Source organism: Chrysoperla carnea, chromosome 2 (assembly GCF_905475395.1).
Source record: "Chrysoperla carnea chromosome 2, inChrCarn1.1, whole genome shotgun sequence".
NCBI lineage: Eukaryota > Metazoa > Arthropoda > Insecta > Neuroptera > Chrysopidae > Chrysoperla > Chrysoperla carnea.
In genome coordinates this window covers 38,841,429-38,854,123 of record NC_058338.1, presented here as the reverse complement: position 1 = coordinate 38,854,123, position 12,695 = coordinate 38,841,429, and the positions used below count along the sequence as shown (strand labels likewise).

At 29.0% G+C, this 12,695-nt stretch overlaps 2 protein-coding genes across 2 annotated transcripts in view; both read right to left on the bottom strand.

The window, feature by feature from the left end:
* The window catches only part of LOC123292679 (nose resistant to fluoxetine protein 6-like), a 160,505-nt gene extending 155,691 nt beyond the window's left edge, over nt 1-4,814 (bottom strand). The window contains exons 1-5 of the mRNA XM_044873392.1: nt 4,738-4,814; nt 4,469-4,637; nt 3,747-3,925; nt 3,031-3,157; nt 2,775-2,964 (exon numbers count right to left, since the gene is read on the bottom strand). Coding sequence (XP_044729327.1) covers nt 2,775-2,964; nt 3,031-3,157; nt 3,747-3,925; nt 4,469-4,637; nt 4,738-4,814 — 742 coding nt within the window. The remainder of the gene's footprint in view (nt 1-2,774; nt 2,965-3,030; nt 3,158-3,746; nt 3,926-4,468; nt 4,638-4,737) is intronic.
* Nucleotides 4,815-6,780: 1,966 nt separating this feature from the next.
* Nucleotides 6,781-9,760, bottom strand: LOC123292678. Its single transcript, XM_044873391.1, has 3 exons — nt 9,577-9,760; nt 7,076-7,299; nt 6,781-7,014 (listed from the first exon to the last, which is right to left on the bottom strand). Exons 1-3 carry the CDS (start codon nt 9,758-9,760, stop codon nt 6,781-6,783), a joined length of 642 nt encoding a protein of 213 aa, XP_044729326.1.
* Between the last annotated feature and the right edge of the window lie 2,935 nt (nt 9,761-12,695).

The window sequence follows — 12,695 nt, the reverse complement described above, 5'->3', positions numbered from 1 at the left end:
TTTGAGAGAAATATGAAAAAAATTCAAAGTGAAGTGACAACTAATCGAAAAAAAGAAATCGTTGATAACAAAAATATAGAAGACGCGGTCTCCGCTATATAATTAAACCATAATGATAAGAAAAAATGAAAACCAGTTTACTGTCATGTAAATTCAAAATTTTCAGGATAGAACAGGACAGAATAGGATAGAAAGGATCATCAGAATCTTTATATTTTAAATTTATAATAATAATTCTTAATTTCTGTGAAATTGGATTGTGATCCTTTTATTTTTATAAGAATTGTTATTTATGTTTGTTTTATATTTCTTTTATTAGAATACAATAAAAATCATATAACATAAAAAATAAAATGAAATTTTAATTTATAATCAATCGTCTGACGTTACCAATTTTTTTTATATTTTCCACTATGATAATGATTTTTTGTTAACAAAAAGTATCTTTATTTATACAAGAGTAAATAAAAATTGGCTTTAAATCGGAAAACCTTTCTGGAAAAATAGATGGTCGAAAATGCGGTACTCATTAGTACCGTCAGTCGTATAAGATTTATTCAAAACAAAAAACAGCTACTTTATCGAATGCTACTAATGTGACAATATAGCGATGATAACTTATAACTGATAAATAAAAATGATTAACAGGTAGAAATTAAAATTCTAAAACGAAAAGACCGCATCCCTTTTTTGATTCTATACACTTACATCCGATGCACCTACGTATCCACACCCTTCCACACATATTTATATGCACTCACTCTCGCTGTTTCTTACTATTTTCTCTCCCCTTCCTCGTTGGCCCACCACTATAACCTGCTTCTGATTGGCTGTCTATTTTAAAGAATAGCTAATTATCCGTGCATTGGATCAAAAAATGAAAAAGGACTTTTCGTCTTCAAATTTTATTTTCTACCTGATGCAACAAGGGCGTCCGTTACTTCTAGGACACCCTGTATATTTATACTGTTATTCAAAGCAATAACATCCACTAAGTATCACTTGGAATTAATTAAAATTTATGAATTCCTACTAGATCTACTTGTACCCATAGACAAAACAATATAAAATATAATATAAAACGGCATACTTCTCTTAGGATTAAGATCGATATGTCTAAATGTAAGCATTAAACTATCATAAACAAACAATTAAGTGAACATCTATGTATATGTATAAAAACTATCACAATAGTTTTCAAGAAAAAAAAAAGATTTATTTAAAAATATTTACAAAGGTTTAGTTGCTATAATAATAATTTAATGTTATTTAAAAATGTCACACACACATAGAACATCCTGTGCCTTGGGGTGTTGGCGCCATCTGGAAAATATATTCCTGGTTCGATTATCGCCAAGTTGAGTTGTTTATTTTTCATATTTTAATTTAGCTGAATTTTAAATTATAAACTAGTTCCATTTCAGTTGCTATTTACATCATTATTTTTTGGTAATATTACTTGGTTTGGTGCTATAAAAGCAATTAAATATAGTTAAATCAAATTAACTCCTACCTAAAAACAAAATAAGTTCTTAGGTTAATGAAAATATAACTTAAAAGAACTAAGACAACACGTTTTGTTATGTGTACCCAAAAATGCAAAATAATTGTAATTGTAACTTTAATTATTATTATTATTATTATAAAAAAAATTACAAACAAATATCCATACATACATACATACATACAAATAAGATACACGCGAAAAACATAACCTCTCCTTGACAGTCGGGTAAAAAGATTTTTTAATACTTACTTTTTCTTAACACGTGTGCATCAATAACCATAAAAGGCATTTCAAACGAGAAAATCCAGACTAATGATGCAACCAATGTAATTACAGTCAAACCGCAAAAATTGTAAAACTATAAAATGGATAAAATCTTTAGAAAAACTTTTCTTCTATAGGTTGTTCAGAAAGGCACGGCAGAAAGGTATGTCTCAAATTGCTTAATCATCGAGAAGAGGATTTAAAATTATTAATTTAACAATAACCGTATGACAAAATTATTTAAATTTTGTCATACGATACGAACCATGGGCAAAATTACATAAATATTTTTATTTAGTTTGTGCTAGTAAACGCATACCTAAAATTGTGCCGAAAAATTCTGAAACAACCCGTTTAACTCATGGAGTAATAGATACAAACCAAATTCATATATGAAAACCATGGTGGTGTTTTAAGCGATGCATGAAATAGAAGTCGTAGAACATTGTGAGTTAAAAACATAGAATAAGTTAATTTGGATAATGGCTGCCACATTGGTAACGTCAAAAACCAATTCACAATACCTTTAAAAAATAACACATTAATATATTTTGGCATCATCATTTTAAGGTGCCTCGATTAAAGTAAAATATCAAGTAAAGGAAATCACAAACCAAAGGAGTTACCACCCTTTAAAATTAAACAAAGTAAAAAAAATGGCTCCATGGGGGCCTTAATGACTAAAAAGGGTTCAAAAGCTTCAAGGAAGAATCAACGACTCTCAAGAAACTTGAGAACTTTTTTTCAAAAGCTTTCTTTAAAAAATAACTCCAACTACGGCCAAATTCATTCATCGGTTCATCAAGTCCAACAAAATATTATATTATCGCATTTAGACTTCCAAGTTATCTTGTATTTCTAAATTTCATTAATACGATATTTATTTCGACTTACTCAACAAAAAAATCCAAAATTCTTATATATGCTGGATATCAAATATAATAACTATTACATACCATTCGGAGCTCTGTAGGTTTTGTATTCATTGTTAGAAAAAGCTTACCTCCATATCCAAATATGCATGAAAAAATAATCCAAGAAATTGCCAAGCAATAGAATACAGTCGACATTGCCATAAAATATGACACATAGGCTCGGTCATATTCATAGTCTAATTCTGTAATTGGATACATTCCAAACATTGAATAAGCGCCAAGTGAAAGTGCTAGAACCCATAACAATGTTGCCAACCACTAAAACACAATCAAATGTGTAAAATACTTAAAGTATTATTTACTTAAGATTGAACTTAATCATACCATTGGAATGTTAAATTTCTTATTTCTATTTTGATAAATAAAGTAAGCCAGTGCATGTCCTATAACCCAAGGACAGATGCGGGTATGTGTTGCAGTGTGATATGCACTCAAATAATCTGACGGTTTACTGCAAGCAAACAAAATGATATTGATCTTAAAATAGACTATTGGCTTTAATTCCAAAGAACATAATATAAAAAAATTATTTTAGAGTAATATCCTTTAGCTGAAGAAGCTTCTTATTTGGTTATGCCTGGTAGTACTGGGTGGTGGATTCTAATATGCTCACATAAGAAAAAGCCCCTTGCGTTAGCCTGAGGAATTCCTCATATTTTTTCTCCTTAATGAGCTCGTCGAATTAAATTAATTAATTTTTATAATAAATGATTAAAATAATAAAAAAACTAATTTTATTATTAGTGTATGACTACAAGTTTATTTATTTGATCTCAAAATTTTTCGAACTTGTGTTCATTGTCAAGAGATTCAATCTAATTTTATTTTATTTGATTTATTGTATATTCTAAATTTTATTGGTTTATTATTTCCGCCCGTTTGTATGTATATATTACACAGGCGTTTACAAGCTACAGGTTGTTGGATTAATTAATCAATATTTGGTAGGCTTAAACACAAAATGGGCTGTTTTAATAAGCCTATGGTAGTTCTCTCTCTAGTTTTTTATACTTACAATCTTTAAGAATGAATAAACTTACGCATTTGGTATCAGTTGTTTATCGTAAACGATGAACCATACAACAGCTGTCCCAACTATCGTTATTATTCCAAAAAGATAATAAGAACATTTTTTCCACCACACTACAGGTAACAACAATAACGGTGATAGCCAATATAACTGTGTATCAGCACTAAGATACCAGGATTGTGGCAAACACTAAAAAAATTTGTTAGTACAAAAATTATAAGTTTTCTAAAAATTTTAATCAGTCACGGGTGAAGGTATAGGATGATTAGACACGGGGTTCTACCAAATAGTCCCGACCGAAGTAATAAAAAAAAATTGAAATGTCTAAACTTACACTCATTTATTTAAAGTAAGGAAAAGTTCACCGATTACGATTACGTTAATAATAATGTAAATATGTTCAGGCGTCCAGCTCCTGATATTTGCAATTTTAATTTGAAAAATTCGTAGCTCAGGAGCTTCGCTGAAAGATGCAAATTCCTTCAGAGATAAAAAAAAATAACACATTTTTCTGAAAAACGAATATAGCATTTTTAGTTTTCCAAGAATTTATTATCTCGAAAACTAATAATCTAGAGAAAAAATTACAAGAGTACTTTTTTGTTTAAAACTGGTGAGCAAAATAAAAATATTTTTTTTTTGTTAAAAATAAAAAAGTCTAAAATATAAAAGTTTGTCTTGGTAACACAATGTGTCTAAAATAAAACAGAAAAATTCAAATAAAATACTTACGATGTTACGAACATCTACATAATTTGATACATACAGCAATGAAAGCCACCAATTTTTTTCACATGTATCCACTAATCTATCTATCCTTAACTGAAACCCTGGTCCACTACCCATTAAACGTATTATTGAAATGTCACATAAAATAGTTGCTATCAGTGCTGGTGTTAGTCTAAAAATAAAATGTAAAATTATAATATTATTTAATAAATGAAAGATATCGCATTGAAGAGCAATGAGAGAAGTCACATTACAAATATAGGAGAGTATACCTTAAATATCTTCGAGCATAAAATTTGACAATATTAAACGTTGGTTCTTTTTCTCTTGTTCTTAAAAATCCATACATTGTTAAAAATCCACTCAACATAAAAAATTGATCAAGGAAGACATAATTGAGAGAAATAAGATCAAACATAAATGTTCTATACTCCTAAGAGAAAAAAAAAAAAAAAAAATAAAAATAACTTTTGTATTTGAAAAATAATAAATTAAATAATTGATATCGAGTTTTTCAATGAATGCTAAATACTTTTGTTCTTTGTAAATTTTTTTTATACTTTAAATAACACAGGTCTGCGACTACAAAACTGCATAGGATTTTTTTACATTTTCTTATAGATTTTGACCTCCCAAAAACAGGACAAATATTCAAAACATTCTATCACATAGGTTTTTATAGATATTAGTAACAACATAAACTAGTCTTTAAGTAGTATTATACAGTATTTTATAGTAATATTATATTAAACTAGTCTTAAAGTATTATTATTGCACGATGAAAATAAATTAGCTTCGCTTCCAATGGGATATTCTGTGCATATGGAAGACAACTAACTGTAATAATTTGGCCATTATCCTGGAAAGAATCAAATATCAGGACCATTAATAAATGGTTTGTGGGGACTTTTGGGTCAGCAGGCAGCTGACGAGGCTTTTGGGTCAGCAGACAGGCTATACTAAATACCCTTGCTTCTTATGCTTATGGGATAGTAGAGCCAGAGAACAGCATTGGACTACAAGTGATTGGCCACCCCGACAAACTTTAAAATCTGGAGAGAAAAATGTTTTCTATACTACTTTGGTGCCGCCAGTTTAGATATCACCTCTCCATATCAATTTGGGGTTGATGAAACAATTTGCAAAACCCCTGCAAGAGGGTGTCAGAAGCAAAGTTGAAAGAGGGAGCTTTCACCGGCCCCGACATCAGAAGGCTTTTAACCGACACCCTCTTTGTGGAAAGTATGAATGAGAAGGAAAAATAAGCTTGTGTATCGTTCAAGGATGTAGTGTGAAAGTTTTTAGGAAATACTAAGGGTTCTGACTACAAAACCATTGTTCAACTAGCAGCATACGAAGCTCAAGGCTGCAAGATAAGCCTGAAAGAAATTAGGCAAAAAAACCTTACGTTATTGAAAAAAAAGGCCATCATTTCTGAAATCAGCCCATTCTAAAACATATAGTTTAGTAAAAATATCTCATGCAGCTGACAAAAAATTTTTTTTTGCATACCTGTGTAATCGATAAAATGAAATTTTAGATCTTTTTAAATTTGTTCATTATACTTTTTGCTATTCCTTTTTTCATGATCTGTCCCAACAGCAGTGCAATATCAAGTAGAAACATTAAAAAGTAAGCGATTTTATTAAGTTTGAAGCATGCTTGTCTTATTTTAACTCTACAAAGGTACTTCTGCAATATTTCTTTCCATATTATAAATGAATAAATTCAATATAATTTGATCATGAAAATTGCTACGGACTTAATAATAATTTTTCCGAGATGCTGGCCTATAAACCTATATTATGCAATAAAAATATATATTGGCTATACATACATTAAATGCTTCTATTGCATTGTAATTTAAAGTTTTTAGAAATGAATCGTGTTCGTGTCCCAAAATTATCAAAAGCATAGAAATGACACGAATTCCATCCAAGCATGGCAGTAATTCGGGCCTCTTTGATATAGCTACAAGATGTTGGCCATTTGTTAAAACTGAGAATGCTGTTAATGTCCAATGTTTAGTTTCTGAAAATCATATTAAGAAACATTAGTTTTTAAGCAGCTGTAAGTTGAAGAATATTTTTTAATTAAAATTAACTAGTCACATAATTTTCGAAATGAATATTACTTACTTGTTTTGGTATAATACAGATAGGTGTCATAGATCGTTTGTAGTACAATTATTACACCAATTTCGATAAAGATTGATCTAAAAAAATTGCCAAACATATCTACTTAGAAATTTTTTTTGGTCGATAGTATTTAATTAGAATTAAATAATTTATATTAGATATATGGCATATGCTAACTTACATTATTATCCAATCATAATCTCTTAAATGAAATTGGCTGTCTAATGTCTGTTCTGATGCGTCAGTTATTCTTGTAAAATTATCACGTTCCATGTATAATTTTAAATGTGTAACAATCTCATGAAGATTACACGAATCTGGTACACAAATTGCCCATTGGTGACTGGGTTGTGGTTGTCGTGTTATATGTTCCGATTTTAAGAATTTTATGTTATAAAGAGTTTTGTTGATCTGCATGTAAAAAACCAAAATGTTAATTTATATCTAATTGCAATTTTGTAGGAATACTCACATAATTTAAATAAGGCAATTGTATCATAGGATATCCTGCTTGAAGTTGGAAGGGGTATGGTGTAAACAACACATAGCCGGATATACTTATTAAGACGTGTTTTCCTCGAATTGCTGTACCATTTTCCTTAATCACTTGTATGTTAATACATTGATTAAAATCTCCTAGCTCAGCTAAATTACCAGATAAAAAACCCGATTGCATTTTTGATGATGAATCGAACACTGTAAAATTAATGAAATGGTAATAATAGAAACTTTATTCATCCGCATAAATTTGACAATAAGCTCTGGTGTACCGGGTTTGTTTTTCCTAACTTAAATTAAATATTTGAGCTTATCCAAAGATCAAAAATTACATTTTTGATTTTATCCAAATTCTAAAATGGTCTTTGCACACATTGTATAAAGTTCTGATGAGTGAGAAATGAGAGACTTTTTTTTGTTCTAAAGTCTCAATTCCTAATGCTTCAATTTTTCCTATAGCAATATCTCCGAAACATCCTATAACAGGCCTCAGATCGAAATTTGATAGAAAGCTATTTCTTTTTTCTCAGTTTATTCAGAATTATAGAACACTCTGTATATGATTTTACTCTGACATTGTCTGTTGAAAATACAGTATAATTTATATATTTTTACTTTCCATAATATTTTACTTTTTCCACATTCCTGTTAATTTACTTTAGACTAAGGTACTATAGCAGAAAAATCTCTAACCCCGAGGTTATTTGCAATATTCATTAACGATATCGAGGCATTTTTTTGTTGCCACGGTGTTCAGGGTCTCAAAATATACGACTTGTTTATATAATAATTTGTTACTGTTGCTGTATGCAGACGACTTAGTAATCTTTGGACACAGTTGTTATGACTTAAACAGAAAGCTACAGATCTTGAATAAGTATGCACAAACGAATAAACTGACCTTTAACTGCTAAGTCAAAAATTGTCATTTTTCGAAAAGGTGGAAAAATTAACAAAAATGAAATATTTTAATGTGGTACGGATAAAATTGATGTTGTTGGCGAATTTGATTATCTTGGACATTTTCCAGTTCCTCAAAACTTGCACAAATTTCGTACGGAAGGCTAGAATTATGACAAGTGCAGTTATGTCAACTTTGGCTAGCTCAAAGTGTGTATCATGGCCAGCAAGATCTCACCTTTTTGATAATATTGTGTCGAATTCTCTTTTATACTGTACGCCAGTGTGGAGTTATCTCAATGAAACCGAACTAGTGCAGACGAGCTTCTTCAAAATGCTACTTCATTTGCCCCGGATTTTTTATATTAATGATTATCTGATATATTTTTTTATATAAATGAATTAATTTTTTGTTTGTTTTTTTTATATATCCTTCATTTTTGCTGTTTTTGATGAACTCTGTAATCTTTAAATATTGAATTGAACTTTTGTTTTTATTTTAAGTTACGAATTCAGTGTATTTATACTATATAAGTTTACTATACAAATGACAAGCAAGTCCTTTGTACAAGATATTGTATCTTATAACAACTAAAATATTATTATTATTATATATCGCATAAAAATAAGTTTTTTAGAAAACGGAATTGCATTGATACGCTAGAATACTCTTCAAAATGCAATATGCAAGTGCCATGCAATTCCTTGATCTAATTCTCTACAATTACAGAAAGATGAAAGGATGCTATTCACTAAGATTAATTAATTTTATTGATAAGATTATTTATTACAACAAAACTCTATTTGTAATATTTTTATTCATTATTTTTAAATAATTTTGACATTTTAGTGATCACATTTACTCTCGTATGGATGGATATGTATAGTTGGTAAAATTATATAATTTTGCTGATTACGAATACAATGTCAGATTGCATGGATTCTGTCACGTCTTCCGAAAACCGTGCCATTTTTACTGGTTCTAAAAATTAATTTTTTTTTCTGAACATAAATGTAATATTTAATATTTTCAATGTCAATATTTAATTTTTTTGTGACAAAAGAAATATCGTGTGTGTTCGCTTTTGTGCCAAAAAATGTTTGGCTAAAAATGACACAATTCGTGCCCCCGCTGGGGTCCTATGTCTCATTATGAATAAGTTAAGTTAGATGAATGTTAATTGAGGTACTATAAACACGTTACAAAAATTTTCATTAAAATCGGTACTGTTTCCCAACTTTTCCACTATCGACACTTTTTCCGGCTTATTCATTGTATTATCAATGTCTCACTTAATTAATAATCATGACAGATTCTCAAACGCCATTTAAATTATCAACCAAACATATTGCATTCTTTAAGGATCATAAATGGGAGGCGTGGGTGACATTGAGTATTCTTGGCGAAAAGATTTGATTTAAGAAGCTACCAAAATAACGTACGGAAAATGTATCAAGCTGTGCCAATAATTTGACTACTTTTAAGGAGTATAGTTTTTAAGTGTCTATGAAAGGATAAACGTGTAAGATCAAAATTCTACAATAGAAATATTGCAAACAATACTAAAGACTTACTTCCTATGGCCCACATTTCTTTATTGTAAAATGACTTTCGATATATTTCACAATCACTTTTACATTGTTCACTTTTAATTGCATCCGATTTTAAAGTATAGAAATCCAGCAAATTACGATAAAATGCCCTTTCGATTTGTCGTTGTTGCTCGAAATTGTAAACACCATCATCAGCGTTAATCATTAAGTTTAAAAAAATTGGAAAAATGTAACAAAAAATGAAAAATCTTATTCGATACATTTCTTTTGTTAAAAACTCATTAAGCTGGCAAATAAAAAAAACAAGCACAACCCGACTCCGACGAGAATATAAATTTATTTTATTCAAAATATTTTCTGATTTTTGTACTTTGATTATTATAAGAAACATAAATCCCGTTGAAAAAATCACAATATATTTAGCCCCATTTTTTTCGTACAAAATTTAGTTCTGTATTAAAAGGCTTAATTACTATCTGTCTTTGAAATACTTTGAAATAAGAGTATTGTGGAATAGTATCAAAACTAAAATGCACTATTAATATTACATAATTAATTTTATATCTTGTAAACAAATAGCAATTGGATTAGATCATTATCTCTCTTTATCATTATTTTCTTGTGTACAATCCACTTTGATGGGATTATAAATAGGGGATTAATATTTTTTTCATAAATATACGGACAAACTTTTGGAAGTTCTATGGTACATCCAAAACTCTTTAGCACAAAATGTATTTACGTTTCGTTTGCAAGTTACAAAGTAACTTGACAATAACAAAAATAAGATAATGGCCAGAAAATAGTTTTTGTTGACTCAAAAATAACAAACAAAAGTCATATAAACATTTGGTAAAATACTCTTCATTCAGAAAATAGACGATTAAAAAATTGTCTTATCTTTGCTCGGCATCTCGAAATCGAATGATTAAGATACCTATACTTTTAAGCTAAAATGCCTCCACAATATTGAGAATGTACATACTCTTCGTCCTACATTCTTCGACCTACATATTCTTTTTTGCACTAATTTATTTTCTATAATATGACAATTTCAACAATTATAAACAGCTCAAAAACTGATATTTACTATGGAGGACATTCAAGGTAATTATATTTATGTTAATTTACTTATTTTATATTTTTACATAGTGTAGTAAATGAAGCAATTACAAAATGTTCTATAAGAAACGAACACCCTATTTTTTTTTTGGGTCATACTAATTCATTATTTTTATACCATGTATATGAAATACATCAATGTATATTAAGTTTAGTCCCAAGTTTGTAATTCTTGAAAATATTGATGCTACCAACAAAATTTTGGTACAAGTGTTCATAAAATCACCTAATTATTCCGTTTTTGGTTATCTGTCCGTCTGTCTATCAACACAATAACTCAAAAACGAAAAGAGATATCAAGTTGAAATTTGTATAGCATGCTTAGGAAGTAAAAAGTAAGGTTGAGTTCGTAAACGAGCAATATCATCTCGGTCAACTTGTTACTTGTTGCTACATCAATCGTCAATCCTATATATAATTGACACTAGGCCGAATATATTGCAGCGATTAAATTTGTCGAAAACAAAATGTGTAGGTATATTTATAAAATACGTTTCAAGCTTGTACCTGCTCGTATACTTTCTCGGAGTAAACTAGGCATAATAATAAATAGAATCTAAATGGCGGTTTTCGAAAAGATCCAGAACCTTTGGTATATTCAGAGCTCATAGAAATACGACCCACTATTGCTTATTACTTTTCTCTACTTCTTGGAAAATATAAATTTGGTTTATTAGCAACATAATACCAGCCCCCAGAACTGACCATTAATTAAAATACAAATTAAATTATTATCCATTAATTTTCTTATAAATGTGTAATATTTTATAAAACATATTAAACTTAAAAATTTAACTGTCCTTATACAATAAACGATCTAACTGTCTCAAAGAAAATCATTACAAACATATTTACTTCGAAAACATTCTGGGTTTACTTCATTTACTAGACTATGATCAAAATCATTATGATATCTATTTTCAGTGTACACACAATATAAAATTTGTTTATTTATTAATAAATATATAAAAATGAATAAAATTATAAATTCAATTTTATTACCCATAAACTCAAATTAAGTACACGTGATATCGAAAACCATCGCTTATTTTTAAATGTCTGACTACCCGACTGCTTTAAACATTCATTTTGGAAACTACTTACTGCATTAGTTTCATTTATAGGCGGCAAATGTTTGCCTGAGTGTACTCAACAAAATCATATCCATGAGAATTTATGCTTTTTTTATTTACGCATATGGGTGGGACAGAAGTACCCTATTTTCAGACACCACATTCTCTTTCTTTTACATTCAAAAAACTATTGTTTTTTGTATTTTATATTATGGATATTCGCTATTGACGAAAATAAAACTTATTTTTTAACACTTTTTGAATCTTGATATTTTTTACCTGCATTACCGTTTTCAATATATAAGCGTTTGATAAAAGCGAGTTTTTGCCAAAATCACAAATATACAATCTATTGATATTCTCCGCACAAAAGTATATTTGCGTTTTTGCGATATGTTTTTCGTCTTCCTTGAATGTTTCCCTTCATAATAGAAAAATATACCACACTCAAGTTACTTTTTTTCAACTTTGTAAGCATCCCATTTTCTTGCGTCACTCTTAAATCTTCAGATTATTGAAATGAACATTTCTGAACATGTATGATCAATCACAATATTTGTCTCAAAAAAAATCATTTATTTAAAAATATTTACAAAGGTTTACAAAGGTTTAGTTGCTATAATACAATGTTATGTAAAAATGTTAAATATACAGTTATACACAGAACATCTTGATCTTGGCGTTGTTTGCGTCCATCGGGATAATGGATAATAATCAATGGTTCGATTTTCGCGTACTAGTTTTTTTGTTTAATTTTTATACTTTAACTAAAATAATTCATAAACTTGTTCCATTTCCATCACAGCCGCTATTTTCATCATTATTTTTTGGAATTGTTACGTTTGGTAATGGTACTTGATCTCTGTGTACTATAAAAACAATTATATAGTGTAAAATCAAATCAAACTGTTGCCTATACAAAAAATACGTTCTAAGGTTTATAAG

Coding starts and splice junctions, on each gene's coding strand:
- LOC123292678 (XM_044873391.1), bottom strand. CDS start 9,760: ATGATTAACGCTGATGATGGTGTTTACAATTTCGAGCAACAACGACAA. Junction 7,300..9,576: donor AGAAATGTGGGCCATAGGAA/GTAAGTCTTTAG, acceptor TTAATTTTACAG/TGTTCGATTCATCATCAAAA. Junction 7,015..7,075: donor AATTGCCTTATTTAAATTAT/GTGAGTATTCCT, acceptor TTTTACATGCAG/ATCAACAAAACTCTTTATAA.